We start from the raw sequence: 24,249 nt of genomic DNA on the forward strand, positions 1-24,249 counted from the left end.
GCCTGTTTTATTGGTGCGTTCAATTGAGAATAGTCCACCAATCAAAAATAAACAGTCATCAGCTTCCTGTGGACAGTGTCCTGTGACCACTGATGAAGGACTAGTAGGTAACCTATACAAACTATGCAGCATAAGATGAGCTACTGTCTCTGACTATATAGTAGGTCTGTGACCTAATTTAATTGGCTCCAGCACCCCACCATGGCCCAGAAGGACAAGCAGTTTAGATGATGATGTGTGTGTGTGAGACCTAATTAATGACTGTTAACAAACTAATTTTAAACCATTTGTTTTTGGACTTTTTGCAAAGTGGTACCATCTATTTATATAACAGAAATATACTTGGCATGTCATCTACTTCCTACACAGAGCTCTTTCTCATCTGGAGAAGCCTGGGAGAACCAAGGGAATCATGTTCTCCAGTGCTTTTAACACCATACAGCCTGGGCTCCTGAGGGACAAGCTGGAGAACATAGGGGTTGATCATCATCTATCAAACTGGATCCTGGACCACCAACCAACCAACCACAGTATGTGAGAGCACGGGACTGTGTGTCTGACATGGTGGTCAGCAACACAGAAGGACCGCAGGGAACAGTCCTGGTCCCGTTCCTTGTCACTCTGTACACTGCAGACTTCATGTACAGTTAACCAAACTATCATCTATAGAAGTTCTCTGATGACTCAGTGATTGTTGGACTCATTACAGACGAGGACGGCAGAGAGCACAGAGAACTGACCCAGAACTTTGTGTACTGGTGTCTGAGGAACCAATTGCTGATCAATGCATGGAAGACTAAAGACATGGTGGTGGATTTCTGCAGGCATAGTCACCTCCCTTCACCAGTGGATCCAGGGATATCCAGGGAACAGACACTGAGAAAGTGGACTCTTATAAGTACCTGTGTTTTCACCTCAACAATAGACTGGGCTGGTCAGAAAAAACTAGTGCACTTTATAGGAAATTCCAAAGCAGACTATACTGCTTAGGAGACTGAGGTCATTTGGAGTGCAGGGGCCTCCTGAAGACCCTTTTGGTGGCATCAGCTATCTTTTACAGAGTGGTCTGCTGGGGTAGCAGCATCTCCGCTGGAGACAGGAAGATACTTGACAAGCTCATTCAGAGGGCCAGCTCTGACCTGTGAGGTCTCCTAGACCCAATGCAGGTGGTGTGAGACGGGGGGGTGTTAGCAAACTAACATCCCACCTGATTCATGAGACTCTGGCAGCACTTGGCAGCTACGTCAGTGACAGGCGGCTTTACACCAAGTGTGTGAATGAGGGCTGATCCCTCCTTCCTGATGCTGTTAATCTGTACAACCAGCACTGCTCCCAGTAGAACCTCCATGCAAACCCCCATTAGACCTCAGACACCTACCAATATACCTAACAAAATTCATTGTAACACTGGTATTTTCTCCCAGTTTGGGGCTAATAAGGGAGTATCTTGTCTTATTTTATCTTAACTTGTGAACAGAAGTACAACAACTCTGAAACCTTTCGCAAGGTGCTCATGCTTCCTGCTTTTCTCTCTTTCTTCGTCTCTTTGACTGCGAATAATTAATGTGTCGAACTGGACGATGGATTTGCTGTCACTCGGAGGTTTGGTGATTCAGCACTTTCTGAGGGGCAGGAAATGTGCTGTCCATCCCAGCCCAGAATTCCCAGGAAACTGAGTCACTGCCTTCTGCAATCATCCGCCCACTAAGAGCGACAAAGAAATCTGTGCTGCCTAAACACACACACACCCACATACAGGCATGTACGTACACACACACACACACACACTGACTCATTATATACGCTCTCTAACACTGATACCTACACGCTCCAACAGTGTCTGAGAGTTTTATACTTTACTCTGCAGTCAGGCTAACAAATCCAACCTGAGCTACATTCAAAGTGCACCAACCTAACAGTAGTGCCACATTAATATGACATAATACTACAGTTATGTGTAAAAGTGTGTACTCCCCAGGTCACCTGACATGTTTTGTTGATTTTCTAAGTGAAAATAATACATCCTCTACAGAGAACACAGTATATACAGTATGTATATATATTTCTGCTAATTTTAGTGTTGAGTTTCTATTTATTTGCTATTTAGTTTAATATATAGTATACAAATATATATATATATATATACATATGTTGTAGCTCCAGCACTGAAATAAAGAAGCATATTAGCACAATATGCTAAATGTAGCAAGTATGTTCTCTGTGGAGGATGCATACTTATTTTCACTTAGTAAATGTATGTATGTAATACTACATTATATACATAGTATTGTACTGTTACTTATCGTGATATTATAGTGTGTTGACACCTAATAGCAGTTAAGAGGTCTGGGTGAGATCAAACTAGCTGCCGCAGATGAATTTTTGTGAAGTGTGCAGCAAAGGATGAAGTAGTGCTGTGTTAAGGTCATATGTGCTACAGACACACATATACAAAAAGCTTGTATTCCTATATTTGTGGGACATCTCCACTAACTGCAGAAAACATTTTTAATTCATTTTTGTGAAATGCCATTTTTCCTTACGCAGACCTGGAGATGTTCCCACATGGTTTCCATCATGCTGCAGCTGTTCGGTCAAAGAACACAAAGCACTAACAAATACAAAGAACTAAATAACTGGTTACACATAAACACAAACACATTGGCCAGATGTTCACAGTCAGCTGAGATTTGGTGCTTCTCAGTGTGGCACATGAATTGGTAAACTATTGTTCTTTGTCAAGGGTGATGCATGTTATCCTAATCTTTCTGGGTGTGTGGCAGTCTGTCTCCGTTTCATGTAGGCACACACACACACACACACACACACACACACACACACACACACACACACACACACACACACACACGCCACACACACACACGCCACACACACATACGCAGTGCCCAGCTCTCTCTGCGCACCACTTTGTTCAACTGTCGTGTCTGTCACGGCAACGGTAACCTAGCAACAGAGGTCTCCCTCTGACGGAACCTTTTACTTTGATCAGAATTACAAAACACTGTATGGAGAGAAAAAAAAACTTATCATAATTTGAGAGCATACAGGGTGAAAACTAAGCATCTGTTCTCTCAACTCGAAGTTAAGGTCAGAGATATTAGAACTGCTAGAAGGATGCAGTCAAGGAAAAAAGGTTGATATATCTGAAATATTGAAATATGTAAATAATGCTGCATAAATGACCAATTTTAAACCAAGAGAAACTGTGAAAATGTTTAATTATGGCCGGAGACACAGCACAAAACTGACACTTTTAGAAATATCAGAGACTGTAATAAGTTCATAAGAGTGATTTCTAGATTCCGGTTAACTGTCTCAAGAATTAACCCATTTATGCCCATACTGGAATTCTTCTTGTACTACAGCAGTTCTAAGAACTTCAGTGAGCACAAATCTGAAAACGACATTGAATTTGGTTTAAAAGAAAAACAAAAAAGGAGAATTTAAGGAAAACACTTAATCACTCTAATACAGAGTGGCCTCCCATCAAAATGTACCGAATTCTCCTACACAGCATACACTCTGTGTGTGTTCTGTGTTTGTGTGTAAGACGGTAATTAAAATGCCGATGGTGATTTGTTGAGATATTGGCCCAAAGACTGGTTCACAAGTCAAATTACGACAACATATGTATAACTTAAGGATTTATGTGAGATCTATGAGAGAAAGTATCATCTCAATACATTTACTGGAGGTGGGTAGAGTAGCATAAATCAATACAAATGAAAAGTATTGATATTTGGGTGAAACAATTACACATATGAAAGTAAAAGTACCTTCCCAAAAAACAACCTGAGTAGAAGTCAATAAAGGACTTCAACAAAACAAAATAAAATTAAACACAGAAAAGAATTAGTAGCTAAATGTAAATGACTAAAATGTAAAATTAAATATATTAGTAAAATTGTTTTACTAATATATTTAAGTAGTAGTAATTATGATTTGAAAACTGAGAACGCAGAATTAATTGCTCTCCATTTCCAGCACAAAGCTTCACTTGCATTCAGCAGAAATGATCATGCTGTCATAATAAGAGTCCCATGCAATTCTACTGTTGCTTAATGTAGCAATCAGATATCAAACATGCACAAAAAAAGGATACCGGTACATGTTTTAACACATCCTCACACCACAGTTTCAGCTTTCACACATCAGACAAAACAGCCTTGGGTCTCAGGGAAAAATACCAAAAATCATGTCTTAACTCTTGAACAATCAGGTGACATAACTTCAGGCTAAGCTGAGCAGCCTCAGGCAGTTTGTTGCCAAATTAAAGATGACATCATATTGTAACCACAGCTTTTAGGAACAATCACAAAATGACCTTTATGAAAAAGTAAAGCAAAGGAAAAAATGTCTCCACACAACCCAGTTTAACTATTTCCCACTCAGTCTGCTGAATAAGAAGACTCTTGGCCTAATTAATGGAGAGAGAGAGAGAGAGAGAGAGAGAGAGAGAATCCTCTCCTGAGTTACACTGGACTGGTCAAACTGTAGCCTGTGTAATCTGGCAAATTGCCATAATCCTATTGTAATGTATCACAGGCACTCTCGTAATCTCACAGTGATCAGTGCGTGGCCAACAGACGTGTGTGTGTGTGTGTGTGTGTCAGAGAGAGAGAGAGACAAGCAGAAGTAATTGCTGAAATAAGCTTCAAACAACACCTTAATATGTAGCACATAGTCAAAGCACTTGACCTGAGTTTAATTAATTTCATATTTTGGAAATGTATCAACATCAAAACTGTGTGTGTGTGTGTGTGTGTGTGTGTGTGTGTGTGTGTGTGTGTGTGTGTGTGGGTTTAGCGAGTCATTAATGAAATACAGAGGTGAATGAAAGTAAATCTTGCTTGGAATTTTGGAATGTGATACTGACAGCACACGTGCAAGAGAGAGAGGGAGAAGTAAAGAAGTGGAGAAGAGAAATAGAGCGAGATGGGATAAGAGAGCAAGGGAAAGAGGGGGAAGGAGAAAGAGAGAGAAACAGAAGTAGAGAGAGAAAGAGAAGGAAAGGTGAAAAAGAGAAAGGAGGGAAGGTGAAAAGATAAAGAAAGCATGGGAGGAGAAAGAAAGAGAGAGCAGATGGAAGAAGAAAGACAGGAAGAGAGAGGGGGAAGGAGAAAGATAGGAAGGGGAGGAAGACAGGAAGAGAGAGAGAGGAGAGGAAGGAGAGAAATTTTAGATGAAAGTGAGAAAGTGGGGGAGTGAGAAAGAAAAAGAGAAGGAGATAGGAAGATAGAAAAGAAAAGAAGGTGCATGTGTGTGAGACAGAGAGAGAGAGAGAGAGAGAGAGAGAGAGAGTTTGACAGGCATCACAATGAGAACATCACCAGACAAAGAAAGATTAATCAAAAACAGCAAACTGACAAAGAGGAATCATTAATATAGCCATTAATCTTCTGCTCTTGCTCTCTCTCTCTATCTCTCTTTCTCTGTTTTTCTATCTCTCGCTCTCTCTCTCCCTCTGTGCAGCTGCTGGGCTGCAGGTGGGTATGTCGTGACAGTAGAAAGACGATAGATGGATAGGTGGGGGAGAAATGACTGCTATTACTTTTCACTAATGATAGAATAGAAGGGACACATACATACAAATGTGTGTGTGTGTGTGTGTGTGTGTGTGTGTGTGTGTGTGTGTGTGTGTGTATGAAGATTTTACTAGTTTTAAAAATGTAATTGTCACATGTGTAAATTGAATTCCTAAGATAAAAATATAGCAAAAGCTAAAGAATTTCAGTATGCAAACTTAATTGTGTGAAAAAATGACCATATGTTAATCTTTAGTTCCTTGTCAAAACTATTACTAAAAGTATGTACTAGAAAAAGTTTGATTTTTACTAATGAGAAATGAAATCATATATACTAAAATAGAATTCTTCCAATTTATAGTTTTAACAACATTTTCTGATAAAGAAACAGCTTCTTCAATTAAAAGTTTTTTCCAAACAATTTATTATTATTTTCCAGCAATTCTAATCTAAGGACTTAGATCTTCTTAGATTTTCAATCATCCAATAAATCATCATCTGTTTTATTTTCTCGTCCTTTGATCTGCTGTAACAAACGAAAGAATGCCATTCAACATGATGCAGACGACAGGACACTGTTCTTTAGCCCACTAAACAGCATAATGACACTGAGGTTGAAAAATAGAAACAAAAGCCATAATCACAAAGAAACACACACACACACACACACACACTGCTGGGTTCATGCAGGGTATCTGATGATGTCAGCTGTAGAATCCATGAGGCTGCGTAATTTGAGATTGGGCTGGTCTTCTACAGTGACTTCTGCTGGAGATAGACAGCTGGGTGGGGGGGCTGTTTGGAGCGTGTGCGTGTGAGGGGAGGTCTGGGACTTCCAGCAGTGAGCGGAGATAAGCAGGTGCCTAACTGCTCTTCCTGCTGCCATGGGGGACGTCTGGTGAAGCACATATAAAACTTCTCTATGCCAGAAGCAAAAGAACAGGTTGCCAATTACAACCAGCCAAAATACTCACCTCTGCTTTGGAACATTCAATTCAATCAGTTTTAGCTGCTTAGTGCTTTGAACAACAGACATGGCCACAAGGCCCAAGATAACAGTGACGGTGGCAGTAAAAACCCCTAAAGACCTGGAGAGGAATCAAGATTCACAAGGAGAACCCATCCATCATTCTCTAGTCAGAGAATGCAGCAATGATAGAAGGGAAAGTAAAGACAAAATTCAGGCTTCAAGATCACGGCAACTTCTACTCGTAGCTATGTGACATACTGCAATTACATACATAATCACCTAATCTTAATAATTTGTGATGACTGCAGTTATTTAAGTGGTCATTTTCCATAGTCATTTAACTCTACAATCATCTGCTGCAACAAACAAAATGTTAATTATGTGTTTTGGCTAAAAGCAAATAAATGCTTATGTTTGTTTATTTGTTATCTATGTAGCTAATTCTAACTTTTTAGCACGCGTGCCAGCAGAACAAGTATTTTTTGCTTAAATTTATACATAACATAAATTTACTTACTCAAGAGTTATAAGGTGGACAAGGCTCTATGGAAATACAAATTAGATACAGTGTACATCATATTAAATAACCTATTTAAAGATTAACATACATTTTAAAAAATAGCAGCTATTTGTGTTTGCAGTGCTTAATTTCAGTCATTTAAATGCAGCCCCACCCACTAGACCCAGAGACCACAGCACTGACTGAGTCAGGCGACTAATCAGCCAGGCCTCATAGTTCTAGTGTCCATTTTAGGTTAAGGCTAACCGCAAAGGACTGGCAATTCTTCAACATCCACTGCCTTGAAAACAAAGTGGACAACTTCAGGTGCACAAACTACATAGCAGGAGCTGATTGAGGGTCTGCCCCATTTCCATTTTCATTTGAAATATGTCTGAAATATCCCTCGCACTGGTTTACACTGTATGTACACTGCTGCATTAATCCATGCACTTTAAAGTGCAGTTTGAGGCAAACATATAACATACACTCACTGGCCACTTTATTAGGTACACCTAATTGCTTGTTAACACAAATAGCTAATCAGCCAATCACATGGCCACAACTCAATGCATTTAGGCATGTAGAGGTGGTCAAGACAACTTGCTGAAGTGCAGACCGAGCATCAGAATGGGGAAGAAAGGTGATTTAAGTGACTTTGAATGTGGCGTGGTTGTTGGTGCCAGACGGGCTGGTCTGAGTACTTCAGAAACTGCTGATCTACTGGGATTTTCACACACAACCATCTCTAGGGTTTACAGAGAACGGTCTGAAAAAGAGAAAATATCCAGTGAGCGGCAGTTGTGTGGATGAAAATGCCTTGTTGATGCGACAGGTCAGAGGAGAACGGGCAGACTGGTTCAAGATGATAGAAAGGCAACAGCAACTCAAATAACCAATCAAAATATCTGAGGAATGTTTCCAACACCTTGTTGAAAGTCTGCCACGAAGAATTAAGGCAGTTCTGAAGGCAAAAGGGGGTCCAACCTTTTTCTAGCACTTTACCTAATAAAGTGGCTGGTGAGTGTATATAAGGCATCATAAATACAAAACTCACATCAAATGTGGCCATCGACTACATCGAAACTGGGTACATGTGATGTTTCAGCAATCTATTGTTTTAAACTCACCAACAGGTATCTGGGTTATGTGTCTAGTCGAGGAGAGTGAGGTCTTGTGTTTAGAACTGGTGGTCTGAATATTGTAGGAGAGTGAGAATATTCTAGAATTCCTCAGGAAGCAGCTATTGCCCTGCCTGAAGTAACTGAAATGGAATGGAACATTCTTTTGGCCTCCGTTTGAAGTTCCACGGCTTCCGCTATGACCTCACTGCATTCTCCTCCGCTTCTGTTCTCCTTCTGCCACAGGCCGATCGAAATGTCTATGCTTAGTGAGAGAAGTCTACAGCTATAAAAAATAATTTTAGGAAAACCTGAATTGGCTCGGCTGGAGTCATAGCGTTGTTTCTCTTGTATGCTTTACACTCATATTGAACTTATTATCTACCATGTCCTCATTTCTAAACCAGAGAAAGTTCTAGTTCTAAAATCTGATTGGCTGAACTACACTCAAGCCTGTTTATATAACACTCTTTGACGGTTGTGTTACTTGGCACCATAGCCTTCTTTTACATGGAATTAGCCATTGAGGCATAAACAAAAAGTCAATCAGGGAGGTCTGAAGCAAAATGGTGCACTCTAGAGAAACTTACTGACTTATTCTACACAGTGGTGGTGATGGGAACCAGAGGTTTGCGATGTACAGTATACAACACAATTTATTTGCTATTCAGCAATTAGTGAATCTATATCCTGCTTAGGGCCCCCAAAAGCCTAGATCCAGCTCTGGTGGTGGGCTATCGCATTTCTACTAAAACATATGAAGTCAGCTGCTGCATATTTTCAAACTGTCATTAACACAGACTTCAGACAGTTCAACACATTTAGAGGAGAACACTAACTTCCAATTCTGTTACGTCAGCTACGTCATCACTCACATCTCCTGATGATAGGGCCAATTCTTAGATGTACAAATGCATTTTGCATGCTGCAAGATTAATTGTAATTGCAGCACAGAGTTGTGTGCAAAAGTTTAGGCACCCCGGTCAAATCATTAAAATTAGCATTAGCAGACACATATCACATTTAATTTTGTTGTCTGAAGAGGATGTGCAAACTTATTTTAACTTAGAAAATCAACAAAACATGCCATTTGACCAGGGGTTTTCAAAATACTGCATACAACTGTAATGTGAGGTGTCCAATCTCACAGCTCCAGTGTGGCCTAGAAGAGAACTTCCCCTTTTGAATTTTGGTTCCTCCTCAAGTTATGAGGAAATACACCAATGTTCAATACATAATTGAATTCACAAAAATCACAAAAAACACTTGTTGCACCAAGAGGTGTAGGTCATTAACACTACGTTATGGTTGCCAAGAAACATAACAATCAAAGAATATTACACACATTCTTGGCATACTGATACAGAACTAAACTGATGTCTGTGGTCATACATGTTTACGTTACAATGTCTTTGAATGTGGTTCAGCCAGTCAGATATAAAAACTGGAATTATCAGCTTTATAAAGTGCAATATAAATAAAACTGAATTGGACTGACTTTAATTGAGTCTTTGCAATCTTGACCTATGTATAGGGCAGGGTGTACAGGGTCATTTCTTGCCTATCAATAGCCTGTCTCAGTGCGTTGTGCTCCTTGGGGCAGTTAGACCACTACGGAAATAACACTGCCATCTCTACTGTTTATAAGGAAAAGAGAGTGAGAACTTGAGGGCTTGAGTGTTTGTGTAACCTACTCTCTCTTTCTGTCTGGTCATGTGATATCTGTTCTAATTATATGCTTTGAAAGAAGGCCATCCTCTGCCTCTTACTGCTAGCCTCTTGAGGAGCTCACACACATGCACACACACGTGTCAACACACATCTAACGATATATGACCTCTTTATGGTTTTTAGTAATAAGCTGCTGACATGAAAACCCTGTTTCTCCAAAGTATTTTCCAAAGTTCCTTCATAGTAAACAAAGTCATTCAGAATGTAAAATTGCACTTTTTAGAGAAACTTGCTAAGTGCTTTGTGCTCGCTACCGTTTTTATCATAGGAACCAGATGTCATGATGTTCATGCTTACAGTTCTGTACAAAAGTACAACTACTACCTCCAAAACTGCTTGATAAACAGTACGTAAAGCTTCCATCTTGGAAAGAGAGAAGAGCCTCAACACTATGGGTGTGAAATAATGTGCAGCTGTCAAGAAGCTGTTACAGAGAAAAGGAATTTTTGCAAATCAAACAAAGAAGTTGCTGGAGTTCTCAGAACAACCATCCCAGAGTCCAGTCCTCAACATCCGTGAATGCATTTGGGATTACTTGGATCCTAGGAAGCGAAGATGTTACCCACTTCTAAGACGAAACTTTGGAGATATGGAAAAATGTCCCTGCAGATTTGTCTGAAAATTTGAGATGTGGACACACTGAATACTGAAAAGGGTCATATTATGTTTAGATATTGAGACATGAGCATAATTTTCCGTTAACTATGTTTTTTGTTTTTATCCTGACTATATAAATGAAACATGGTGACTGCCTTTTGCACAGTACTGTGTAATAATATATAGCCATTTTCTTTGCCATCTAAAACGACCAGTCAAACCAGTTGAGTTTCTGTAATACTGATAATGCTAAAGTAGTAAATACGTTTTCTTTGGTTACTGTTTTCCCTTACAAAGGCCTAAAGGTACATTTTCGATCAAAACCTAAATCTTTTATCTCAACTGTTGTAAAACAATAGCAACTCGACAATAGCAAACAATAGCAAATCGGTGGAATTTCCCTTTAATGTAACTTAACTTACTAAACTTTAATGCTATTCATCATAATATGATCATACAACATAAAGGCGATATGACATTATCAATCACATAAAAGAATAAACGCTGAAAAGGTAACTTATGTTAAAATATTCTGCTGAATAAAGTTTATGATGTTGGATGAATGGTGCTGATAAAGTCCTCATTTAAACTTCATCTGTGATAAACTTCATTAGAGCTGAAGTGCTCTGACCTAAAACATGAACATAGTGCTGAGTGTGTTCCCTGCTTGGCTGTGGCTTTGCTCATATGTAAATACTGGTGCTCAGCGCGCCCTAACACAGGGAATTATTGTTAGCAGCACTTCCTTCTCTCCGCCTCGGCCTGCCATATGGTAGCTTTGGTGGCCCTGTGCTGGCCTGTTTCTCATTAGAGTGGAGGAAAATGGGCCTGTGGGCTAAAAACTGACTCTAACGTCATCGAGGTGCTTTTCCACTGCGTGAACTTTCATCTCCTTCCCAGCGAGTGTGTGAAATAACGACACTCCGTTCTCTTCCCTCCACCTCTGTTTCTTTCCTTTCTGCGACGCATTTCTGTATTTCTTTCTTCTGTAGGAGGTCTGACCACCTCTTTCGTTCTGTTTTCTTAGGCGTATTAACATCTGCACAACATTAACATTCTCTTTCGGTCTGCTTTTTACTTCTCTTCCTTTTAATACTTAATTTTACTATTCAGTGCCTTCTCAATCTCTCTCTCTCTCTCTCTCTCTCTCTCTCTCTCTGTCCCCTTCAGTCTGTTTCTCTAATACTTTTTTATAATAAAAATAAATAATGTCTATTTTTAAGGTAATCACGAAGGATAAACATAAAGGAGAATGCCACCAATATTTCAAAATGTCTGCTTTATTATATGATTAAGATGTAAACAAAGTAATTCAGAGTGGTCAATGTGAAATGCTGGGTTCTAGAGGAAGTTGGGTGAAGAAGGGTGCTGGAGCCTATCCCAGCAGTCTTCGGGCAGAAGGCAGGATACACCCTGGCCAGTCCATCGCAGGGCAGACAGACAGACAGTCACTCACACCTAGGGGCAAATTAGCACGTCCAATCGCATGTCTTTGTATTGTGGGAGGAAACCGGAGGAAACCCATGCAGACACGCGGAGAACATGCAAACTCCACACAGAGAGGACCCTGGTCGCCCGTCCGGGGTATCGAACCCAGGCCCTCCTTGCTGTGAGGCGACAGCGCTACCCACCACGCCACCGTGCCGCCCCACATCTAAAAGTCCTCTCACAAAAAGCCATTACATGAAATGGTTATGAATATATTGCCTGATACCTGAGAAATTGATTTATGTTTGACAACAACTTTTTGTGGTCTAAACCACACCTCCTGGGTTGGTGCTAGAGCCTATCCCAGGGTCTTATTGGGAAGAAGGTAGGAAACACCCTGCACAGGTCACCAGTCCATCACAGGGGCAACAAACAATCTCCAATTCTCCTCATGTCTCATATCTTTGAACTGGAGGAAACCGAAGCACCTGGAGGTAACTCACGCAAACATTGGGAGAACATACAAACTCCACAGATAAGCGACCCTGGTCGCATGGCCAGGAAATCAAACCCTGGCCCTTCTTGCATTTTATTACATCTAAAAACTCACGTAAGTTCACTGAGGGTTTTGGATAGTAAATAAAATGGCTATATTTGTGTTGTAGGCTACGGGACCCTTGGTTCCTACCACCACCACTGTAACAAAATCTAAGCCTGTAAGTTTCTGTACAAACACTATTTCACATCAAACCACTTTGAATGACTTTGCTTACATCTCAACCACTGAATAAAGGAGCTTCATTTTAATCAAGAATACAATCTGGAATATACCCTTCCCTCAGCCTGTTCCCACCCCATCTGACCACTACATAGTGTGTAGCTTTAAAAAAGCTGTGTAGCTTTTTATCTTCAATACCATCCCATCATTGCATCCTCAGTGTAAATGGTGTAGGACTATTGACTCTACTGAGAATAATTCGAAATAAATGATATCTAATGAGGTAGTAGTCAGTGCTTAGTTGTGAGCGTGTGGGGTAAGAAAAAACATCTTTAAACTTTTTTTTTTCACAGCTGTCATGCCTGCCAGCCACAACTTACGTAATTCTCTCTGTGACTGTAAACCTGTAGTTATCAAACAGGAGGTGTAAAGCTGAGTCTGGAAAACTGGAAAATCTGTGTTGGTCAGTGACAAATTGATTCCAATTGTGTTGTCCCAAAAATAATGCACACCTTCTGGACAATCCCAGAAAGTGTGCGTAATGTGCCACAGGTGTAGTTTGGGTGCAGTTAGAGTGAATAGCCAACCCCATCAGTTTGTATTTTTTCATGGGGTCAGTTGCACATTCTGAAATAGATGAACTGGTGATTTGAATTCTAGATAACCTCTCAACTTTACATTGTATATCTATGGTAGAAATGTTTTTCCCAGTTTCTCCTATTATGTATATTAGTTTTTAAACAGGCAAAATGTGTCTTTATGTAACCACAATAGGCACACACAATGCACCTGAAATGAATGTTTGATCGCATCATTGTAGAGAAACTTACCGATTCTGTTTTCTTTACGGTGGTGGTGATAGGACCCAAGGGGGTCAAAATCACCAGTGAACTTGCATGTGTTTTTTGTGTTTCTGTATGTAATGTTTGTAAGAGTATAATAGCAGTAAATCTGAGTAAGTACATTTTCCTTTGGGACTATTTTACCATACAATGCCCTGTACGTACCTCTGCACTCTGCAATACATTTTAAATACAAAATACATACAAAATATTATTGCATATTGCACTCAGACATCAGGCAACATATTTAAAATTTCTGTGAGGGAGCTTTCAGTGGCATTAAACTCTTCAGACGTCTGGTTCCTATCACTACCACTGTGAACAATTCTGACTTTGGTAAGTTTCTCTAGAACATTTCACATGAAAGCACTCTGAATGATTTTGTATACATCTTAACCATTTAACTGTGCAGATATTTCGAAAGATTCCCTTTAACTGAGGATGTGTGTAGGACCCCAGACTCCTACTACTGACTGTGCATGCTTGTGAGGCTCAGGGCTTAAATGAAGCCATTAAATGAAGATAGTAATGTTCATAAATATGGTTTTGTCCAATAAAATGTTCTATTCTGGCTACAAAAATTAAAAACAAGAATTTGTGAAACAATAACATGACATTTAGTGCTGCGTGTCCTTGTAAATCTGTTTCTGAGGGATAAACAGTCATATTCTGATAGTAAACATCTCTCAGCGTGTGTTCTGTCTAGCTGTGTCTGTTGTTGTTGTTAAAGGAACTCTCTCAGCAACACGTCTTTGAGACATGAGTGTAAATGTATTCCTGGTTTTAAAAGGTGGCGGACAATCCATGCAAAACAGGCCACTGTGAGTCGCTCAAACTAGTAAATCGAGCAAAATATGTAATCTTTAAATAGCTCCTCCCGTTTCTTGTGTGATCCTCCCACATGTTGCATGATCCTCCCACAAGTGCAGGCTGTGTTTTTCCATGAACGGGGCAAATAAACTGCACATACGTGGGCAGAACGCAATTTGCATCTGAAACTGCCGCAAAAAGGTTTAGCATAACAGGCCCTCAGTTTCTGTCTGTCTCTCTGTTTCTCTTTGTCTTTATTTTTCCCTTGCTTGATCTCTTTCCCTCAGTCTTTCTTCATCTCTCGCTTTCTCTCTCTCGGTCACTAAATTTGGCACCGCAGGTGTCAATGTATATGGTTTATCCATATATATTTTTCCCAGAGTTGCGGAGGTATTTGGCCGTAAACGGCTGGATATGGGTCTGTCTTGCCTCTGCTCTTTGAACATATTAATATCAGTAAGCCTGCTGCGCTCAGATTTGCTTTTCGCTGTTTGTTTTATTGCACTTACTAAGTGATAGGCTCAAGCTGTGGGTGGTGGTGTACTAATTCAAGAGAAAATTTGCCGACATGTGTAAGCTTTGCATGAACAAAACAAAACACATTAAGAGAAATGAGCCAAATCGTGAGAGTGTCTATCAGCAGAATAAAAAAAAGGAGTGTTGTAGTAATAAGGTCATTCTACTGAAACGTCATTACACATAAGGAAAGTAAAACCAGAGACAGTGAAGAAAGACAAATGATCATAGCAGTGATTTCAACTGAAAGCCTCAGTGGATTTGCCATGTGCTTTTCTTCATAGATCTTCAGAAAACTGGTAAAAGGAAGTCAAGTGATGTCAACAGTGTGATTTTTATATCAAAATAACATATACAATAACACCAGTGACATGACTCCTGGGGACAACAGCTTATATATTTTATAATACTTGTTTGACATCTGTTTTCTTTATTTTCTTTTAAATCATATTTTTCATAGTCATGAACAGATTATTGCAGTTAAAATTGCAGAAAAACTTTTTTTACCTGAAAATATGGCACTCATACTTCACACATGACTGTGAGGACGAGCACTTCTGCAGTGCTTGGAATTCTGTATGATTGATTTAAAAGTCAATATTGCTAAATTGATGGCTCAAGAAGGTGGAATTGTTAAAATTACTTATAGTTTTGTTTTAAAATATGAATAAATTGTAACCATGTTATTCAAGTGTAATATCTGTGAACATTAAAGACATAGAACGTTTCCATGGAATGACTCAATAATCAAATCATTAGAGAGACAAACATTTCTAGAAAAAACACAGTAACTCCTAAGTCTCAGAAACCTTTTAGCACTGGCAGTATTGTATGATGAGGGAGATTTAGCTAGTAGCTAGAATTTGACATGACTAAATTGGGGAGAATTTTGGAATTGTTTATTGCAGAACACAACCTGACTCATTTTCTGATTTTGTAAGAAGTAAGTAGTATCATTTATCAGTACAGAAAATCAAAATGTGTTAAACTGACTGCTGTTGTGGTAAATTATTTTAAAGGAATTTATTAGGAAACTGTGATACAGGTATCAGTGAATGTATACAGTTTGGAGCCTATAGGATAAGGGTTATATAGGTTTACTGTCTCTAGAGGTTGAGAACTATGTATCTCTCTCTGTCTGCCTCTGTCGGCCTGTCTGTCTCTTTCTGCCTTACTTCTATAGCTATAAATAACAGATGTATCATTCTGGCAGTTGAATGTATGGAAGCTGGACACCGACTGTACTCAGAGTCAGCAGAAGCACAGCGTGTTTTTGTCCTCACAAAAAGATCCAACTCAGCCAAGGAAACCATTACACTCACACACACACGCTCACTGGCTGAGGACCACTCGCTAAGGCGCTCAGATACTGTTTCTCTGTCCACATCTGCTCTGAGACAATTTCCTCCAACCCCACACTGTCTTATATCTGTACACACACACTGGGGAAGGAGAGCAGTATTGGTGTGTGTGAACACTGAGAGGGGCTAGGAGTGTGTCCTCCATGAGAATGTGTGTGTGCACTGTGTGTTTTAAGGGGAACACCTGGACTGTTGCCAAGGTTTCACAGTGGACCTATGATGTAGTCCAATCCACCACACAGCCATTTCACATATTCAGAGTGTGAGTGTGTGTGTGTATGTTTGTCTTCCTCCTGCAGCGTAAAAATAGATGGAAAATTACAGAGTGGCGTTCCTCACTGCTCTGGGAGGAAGTGGTGCTCAGTGCGAGAGCTGCACACACAAATGGTGGGGTCACAACCGTTAGCAACTACAAGATGGTAACACACAGCTTGCAAACAAAAGAACTGCGTCTCCAACCCAGCATCATTAGCTTATTATAGGTTATAAACTGTTTTCACTTGACTTTCAACCTTTATTATTTAAGTGGATGACCATATCTAATCTTCTCAGAAATGCTCCTGAAAAATACACATGCTCATTACTTATAATTCAGTGTTTTTAAATTTCTTTTAAAATAAATTTGAAAGATTTTTATTCATCATGAGTTTAATTTTTAAATAAAAAAATTGGAATTTTTCAAAAAATTCCACATGATGAGCAGTTTGATCCCATTTTTTGAAGTAAAAGTGTCCAAAAGTTTGAAAATCAGCATGTAATGTCAGGAACTGTCACTACTGAAACTCATTTTCTGCAATTAAGGAAATGTTTTTTGTGTTTTAATGAAAAAATATCACAAATTTATGTGTGTTCTAATGTTAAAAGCTGTTTATGATAATCATGAACTGGCTAGGGTTTTTGAGTTACGCTCCGTCACTACTGAAACAGTCACTTTTGATACATTTAGTAAAGTTTTGGTATCATTATGATCGTTTTGATGGTGACAAAATTGAATGTTCAATCATTTGTTTTAATGAACTCATTAGGGTCACTGAAAAATAATTTAGTGTAGAGTCTGAAATGCTTTCTGAACTCTATGAACTACACGTATATATAGACTAATAGAAATGTTATATGTATGTAAATATATATCCTTGCATGTCTGGATTGCTAAAATGCTGAACTTGATTCCAGATGTGACAAGCATTCAGATATACTGCATGGCCTTCTACTCTGAGTCAGTTTCCTAGTTTACACAGCAAACCACTGGAGGATTCGACCACAGTAACAGCAAAGAAGAGCCTAAGACGCACACTCCAAAACAGCACCGTCAGAACCGTTTCAGCCCAGATAACAACACACTGGAGAATCCACCAGCTTCACTGCAGCCTCAACATCTGTGACTCAAAAACTTTGTGCATTGTAAAGTACACAAAACTAGTGCTTACACTGAGAATATACAGTGGTCAACAGCACTTAAACAGATGACAGAACTCTTAAATGAAAAGTTAAACAAAAAATCTCCATGCCATAAACACATTTGATCAATCGTGCTTAGTGTTTTGAGCTTCCATTACTTGTTAGCTACATTAGCCTCGTAGAAGCAACGTTTGGACACCAAATATGTCTTGGCCGATCAGCTATTTTTGTGGTAAAGGGGAAATTGTGAGCCACTATTCAGTGAACCATTTCTTTAAGCTTTGCATTGGAACTACCAGTCTAGTAACAAGTAATGAAATCTACAGCTGCCAGGTTAGCATCATGCTACATGGTTAAATAATCACACACATGCCTCAAACTATGCTGAGTTATTAAAACTCTCAACTAGACTTGCTTATGTGATCTCTTACACTGTTTGACATATTGTTATCTATAACAAAATCACAGTGAATGCATGTTCCTTAGCTAAAAACAGTAGAATCTTTCTTACAGATAGCAACATGCCACACAGTGTGGAATCCACAATGCTAACTGGTGAAGTATTAGCTTCCGTTACTTGTTAGCTAAAGTAGTCTTGTAGCTCCTGGGAAATCTAACATGTCCTGGCTGATTGACTACATTTTGGGGGAAAAGGAAAACTGTTTAAATGTTTTAGCTTTTTATTTCATTTTACCCATTTTAGACAAGGCACACCAACTCAAGGCTACAGCAATAGAAACCAGGGTGAGTGTGGGAGAACATTCTAGCGACACGCTGGCTCCATATTTGGATTTTCTGCCGTTTCTTTGAGAAAGTTTTGTACAGAAAAAGGACCAGCTCCACCTACTCAAATCTTAACCAGTACAGAAAAGAGCAGTAAACCGGCTTCAGCAAAGAGTAACATATAACACCAACGCTACTGAATGCAGCCAAGAAACTAATATGGCTTCCTGTAAATGAGCAGCATGTTTTGTCATTGTGATAGTCTTCCACTGCTTTCTATCACACATTCCATGTGAGTAAATGAAGGTGCAGACATGTTTAGAGTGCTGTTTATTATTTAAGCTGGAAACATCTAGCTGTGCAAACCAACCACCATTTGGTTTTGATGCCAGATGCAGCACCAAATGTAACAAATGTAAAACAGCCTGTGTACAAAACACATTATTATGGATTACAAAGATATAGATAAGGCTGGCACAGTCATGAAATTTTAGCTGACAATTAACTGCCATATGAATAATTCAGATTAATCATCTTTTCTATGCATCTATTAAAGTACAAGCCAAAAGCGGCCAAACTGGCCTGTTAGCTATCTTGCTTCCTAGCTATGTTGAATATGTAGGTAACACTGGTACTGTCGAATTGGCACTCAGTCTCAGTCATGTAGAATCATGTGTATTTAGGCAAAGCTTATGTTTTCTTGAAAGTGAACATAAAGCAAAGAAAATCATTCTGTTAGCATGCATGCTAAAAACACCAGATCAGCTACACAGCTAACAAATGAACATAACTCAGAGCTGCCCTCTAAACATGTCAGACCACCAAGCTAGATTTCTCATACTGCTTTCGTGTGTTTACATTTCTTTGCCTCAACTCAGCCTCAAAATCCAAAATTTGTTCGTTACATCTGGTGACAAATGGTAAATGTGATCTCAAATAATTGCGATTAGGCAATTATGTAGTATTGTGACGGTCCTTGCTTGCGTATGTGTGAAATAAACGCCAATCTAAATCTCTTTTTAATGCCACACGTAGCTCCATATGTTCTTATAGAGGAGCAAAGAGTGTACGATTTAGTTCAATTCTAACCACTCTAAATACTAGATTTGTAAACAATACCTGGCCAGAAGATTGTCCTATATAAAATACTAGGGATACACAGATACTGAATTGCGGGACAACAGGGACACATAAACATTTATTCAATGTAGAAATCGGGACTTCATATACTCAGATTAGCATTACAGTGAAATATAAATTTGATCTGTAGATGATTAAAATGCATTAAATGCATCGCCTAAACATTCTGCTTTTCCAGAGCACAACAAAGGTGTCCCCGAATATCGGTTTAAAACATCTGTCAAATCCAAACATCTGCCCTGTGCTGATTATTTTAAAGCAGATATCTGCAGAGAGCAATGTGACTTGGATACCACCAAGTATTCCTAAATAATACAACCTGGAAAGATGCTGAAGATCCTTTATACACAATTGTTTGGTTATGCGTGCACATCATCAACAAATTATGCATGTACAGAAACTCCAAACTTTGTTCTGTTTGGACGCATCACGGCAAACAATCCAACTGCAGTTGCAGTCCATGAAGAGGAAGGCCGCTTTCTTAAGAATGATTTCAGACCAGCACAAACTTGTGCTATAAATAATGCACATGCAGGAGCACACTACAAAAGCAATACGCAATGAGAAGTCGTGCATTCCAGTGAATCAGATGTCTGAAATAATAAAACAGTAACAAAACACAGAATAAAAATGCTTCTACTCTTTTTCTTGACATCTGTAGCTCGGATTCTGGGACGTAGCAGATTCAGAGGCATTTTCACTTTGGCACCCAAACTTTAATGAAGGCATTGATATGTATTAACACGTATGTATTAAAGAAGGCATTATTATGTATTAAATACTTGGATTTTGATTATTTTTTAGCCAGAACACATGTAGAAATACTGCAGCGTTACAGAGAGACTGCTGATCATCACCGCGGTAACAGGACTTAATTACTTTGCTGCACGTTTTGCGTGGTATAACACGGTTATTGCTGAATTTTATGAATCTGGACTGCTCTCTTTTCAAACCTTCTCAGGCATGAGACATCGGCACGGTTTACAGCACAAACGCCAGATCATCGCACTAATGCAAAACAAGCTTAGCATGTCCAGAGCTTTAACAGCACCAGGTCAGGGTTTTAGTTCAGGGAGGTGGTGAAAGTCATATGATGCATGTGGTCAAAATAAACTTCATCACTCTATATCACTCGTGCTCACTGCACCTCTCCCTCTTATTCTGTCTGACTCTTTCATTTAGTCTTTGTCTTTCTTTCTCACTGCATCGCTCACCCTGACGGGCTCAGATACATTTGGTCTGTTTTTCTCTTTTTCTCCTTCCTGCCTCTCTCTGTTATTATATATCTCTCTCACTCTTTCATTTTATTTCTTTCCCTTTCTTATCTCCCTCAATCTCTCTTACCGAACAGTTCCTTTTCATCCTGTCATACTCATTCTCTGTCACTCTCACACTCTCTTTTCTCTCAGTCTCCCTTTGTATACTTTCACTCTCTTACTGCATCTATTCCACTCACTCAATCTTGCTCTTTCATTCACTCTCTCACTTTTTCCCTCTACCTCTCTCTCTCTACCTCTGCTTCACTCTTTTTATTCATTGTCTTATTGACTATTTTCTCACTCTTACTGCAGCGTTCAATCTCTCTCACTCTATCATTCAGTCTCTCACTCTTACAAATTCTGCAACTCTTCCTCTCACTCTTTCACTCTTCCTCCTTCTTGCTTTCCTTTCGCTCTGTCTTACTCTTTCATTCTTTCTTTCTTCCTCTGTCTCACTTTTTCTCACTTGGTCTCACCACATCTCTTCCTCTCACACATTTATGCAGTCTCTTTCTTTCTTTTCTCTCACTCTTTACTTCTGTCTCTCTCCCTCTTAGTCTGTTTTACTCTTTCCTGCTTCGTCTTATTGTTTCATTTCTCTCACTCTCTCTTACGGCTATCTCTCTTACTCACACTGACTCAGTCTCTCTGCATCTCTCCCTCTCACTCACTCAAACGTGCTCTTTCATTTATTCTCATTCTCACTTTTTCCTTCTCCCACTCTCCCTCTGCCTCTTAGTTTATCCCTAACTTTTTCATTTGTTCTTTCTCTCTTTTCTCTCACTCTCTATTACTGCACCTCTCTCTCACACTTTTACTTCTGTCCCTCTTGTTTCATTTCTCTCACTCTCTTATGGCACTTCTCACATTGTCTCATTCTTTCTTTCTGTCTCACTCTGCATTTCTCCCTCTCACTTTAATTCTCTAGATTTCATTTCTCTCACACTGTCTTACTACACCTCTCTCTCTCTCTCTCTCTCTCACTCTTTCATTCTTATTCTCTCACTTCACTCTGTCTCAAGCTCCCTCTCTTTCACTCTTTATGCATCTCTTTTGCCCTTTCTCTCTCTTACTCTCACTTTATCATTCACTTTCATTCTGCCCTACTCTCACTTAACACTCTCTCTATCTCTCTCACGCTCCCTCTCTGTCTCGCTTTCTGCGTCTCTACCTCGCTCTCTCTGTCTCTTATTCTTTTTCATTCTCTCTCTCCCTCTGTCTCTCTCTCTCTCTCTCTTACTCTGCTGCATTTTCTCGTCCCCTCTCTCGTCCTGCAGTGGAAAAAAAGCCAGCAGCCTCCACCTCTTACCTTCAGTGAGTCGAAGCAGGCGATGACTCGGCCGTTCTCCACCTGGCAGCTTTTGGCCGGGTGGGCGAATTTGCACTCCGCGTCTGAGCGTGAGCACGTCCCTCTCTGGAACTCGCGACACACCTCCAGCGTCAGCCACTTGGGGTCTCGGATGTGTGCCATGCTCATTGCCATGGCGACCGTGAAAAGCTGCCCACAGCAAGCTAACTGCTAATGTGCGTGTATGTTTCCAAGGTCAGGAGGACCCACTTTGCGTCCTTATTTGTCTGTGGTGTCTGTTGGTCTCTCTCACTCAAGCGATCCACATGGAGTGTGCTCTTGTTCCTCAGTGGAGAGTGTGGGGTCGAGTCAGTGAGGCACAGAAGCGCTAGAAAAATCCCAGGCAGCCAAAACGAAAACAAAAAACTCTGCTCCAAGATTTCTGCGGGCTGTTTTTTTTCCCTTCCTTCCACATACACATGCAGAGAAAGCTCCAAGTGCTAACACTCCTGCTGATCCCGCTCTGTTTCTGGGGGTTACGGTAGCTCTGTGGAAGTTGGTGGTGTGTTGTGGTGTGTGAGATCCAGGAGGGGTTTGACCAGGGTCACTAAGGGGGTCGCAGGGTCCGGGGTCTAAGGTCAAAGCTCGTGCTCTTGGCCTGGCTTTGTGCAGCAAGCTGGCGGAAAAGCAGGGAATGGCACTACAAGCGGGTCCAAGCTGCAGCAAGAGAGGGCACTACCTTCAGTACCCACCTGCAAAACAGAGAGAGATCATCATCATCAGTTTAACCCACCCATCAACTCTTTACAAGGCTTTTTCTACAGTTTAATCCGCTTTTCTCCTCTGATAAGGTGATGCAGGTTGCCATATTGCCCATATGTAAAAAATGTGATCTATCAAAGCTGAAGAAGTATAGATTTGTGTCCCAAACTACCTTTTTGAAGCACAAATGGGAATATAATTCAAAAGTCAGTCACTTTATATCATTACTTTGTCTAAACAAAATAGTAACGAGCTTTTACAGATCTGAATTGCACTCTATATAAAAATCATAGCGTGGGAGAACAGAAGCCTTGTGTATTGTTTATACAGTGTTAGGAAACACAATAACATACAGAAAGCACCAATTCTACACACTGATGCTCTTTTACTCTGGTCTACAGGGACGATGCTGTCACTCCTCTGGCAGCAGATATAAATAAGCTTAAGGGGTCATCACCAAATTCTCTGAATGTGCTGGCAGCTGGATGCTCAGGGTTAACTCATTTGGTGCTTACTAAACAGAACTGAGAAATCAAACTGCACTATAAAATGTCTGATAAACTATATAGTGCATTATTTATGGAACAGAGACTGGAGAGATTACAAACATAGCTTGAGGCCAATATGTATAGGAAATCATAACACATTTTTCCTTCTGAACAGTGACGTTATTTCAGAGAGCAACACAGTGTCGGGGGGGGGGTCTCTGATATAACTGAGCATTTTCTCCCGATGATAGGTGGGATGGAAGAAGTGGGAGGTGTGACATGATATTATTAGCTAATATGTTCTTTTTTGTTACAATTACTGTTTTTGGAAGATTGACTTTTTGACTTTGAGTTTTAAATGAAATGGTATGAGCAATCAAGGTTAATATAACCAGGGACATTAACCGACAACATAAAAAGAAAGTCAATTTAGATTTCAGACTGACTTTAAGACTTCCATTCTTCACTGTTTACTTACTACACTGTATACTTACTGTATAATTTATAATAGTAACTGAATAAAAGGCCTCAAGTTGGAACTATATTTCAAATAAGAGAAGTGTGTTTGAAGCAAAACAATGTCTTTTTGGCCAACATGATGGTTTGAGTTTGTGAGGTATGTTGTTCATACAACCAGCTTTAAGATTAATAACCAAACCTACAGTTTGAATGGGGCCATGTTTGTTCTCTCTCTCTCTCTGTCTTTCTCTCTCTCTCTCACACACTCTGACTCACTATACCTTGCTCTTTCTTGATTGTGGCTCCCTCTACCCTTCTCTCGCTTTCTCTTATATCGTTCACACTCATTCTCTTTCTCTCCCCCTCTTTCTTGCTTCAATTCTCTCTCTCTCTCTCTCTCTCATTCTGTCTGTCTCTTTCTCTCTCTCTCCTTATAATCTCCCTCACATAGTTCTATTTCACTCTCTCTCTCATTCTCTTATACATCTTTTACTCTCACTCTTTCCTCTTTCATTTTTTAAACAGATTCTCTCATCTCTCTTTCTCTCTCTTCTTCACTCCAACACTCTGTCTCTCACTCTCATTCTGTCTCT

The 24,249-nt window shown here is 39.8% G+C and overlaps 1 protein-coding gene across 10 annotated transcripts in view; it reads right to left on the reverse strand.

Annotated features, from left to right (window-relative positions):
• Positions 1-24,249, reverse strand: part of mbnl1 (muscleblind-like splicing regulator 1) — an 89,801-nt gene that overhangs the window by 34,045 nt on the left and 31,507 nt on the right. For all 10 annotated transcript variants that reach the window (XM_017699203.2, XM_017699201.2, XM_037531078.1 and 7 more), the window contains one exon: positions 21,969-22,699. In XM_017699203.2, the coding sequence (XP_017554692.1) occupies positions 21,969-22,142 (174 nt within the window). In that variant the 5' untranslated portion in view covers positions 22,143-22,699. The remainder of the gene's footprint in view (positions 1-21,968; positions 22,700-24,249) is intronic.

Source organism: Pygocentrus nattereri, chromosome 19, assembly GCF_015220715.1.
Source record: "Pygocentrus nattereri isolate fPygNat1 chromosome 19, fPygNat1.pri, whole genome shotgun sequence".
Classification (NCBI taxonomy): Eukaryota; Metazoa; Chordata; class Actinopteri; order Characiformes; family Serrasalmidae; genus Pygocentrus; species Pygocentrus nattereri.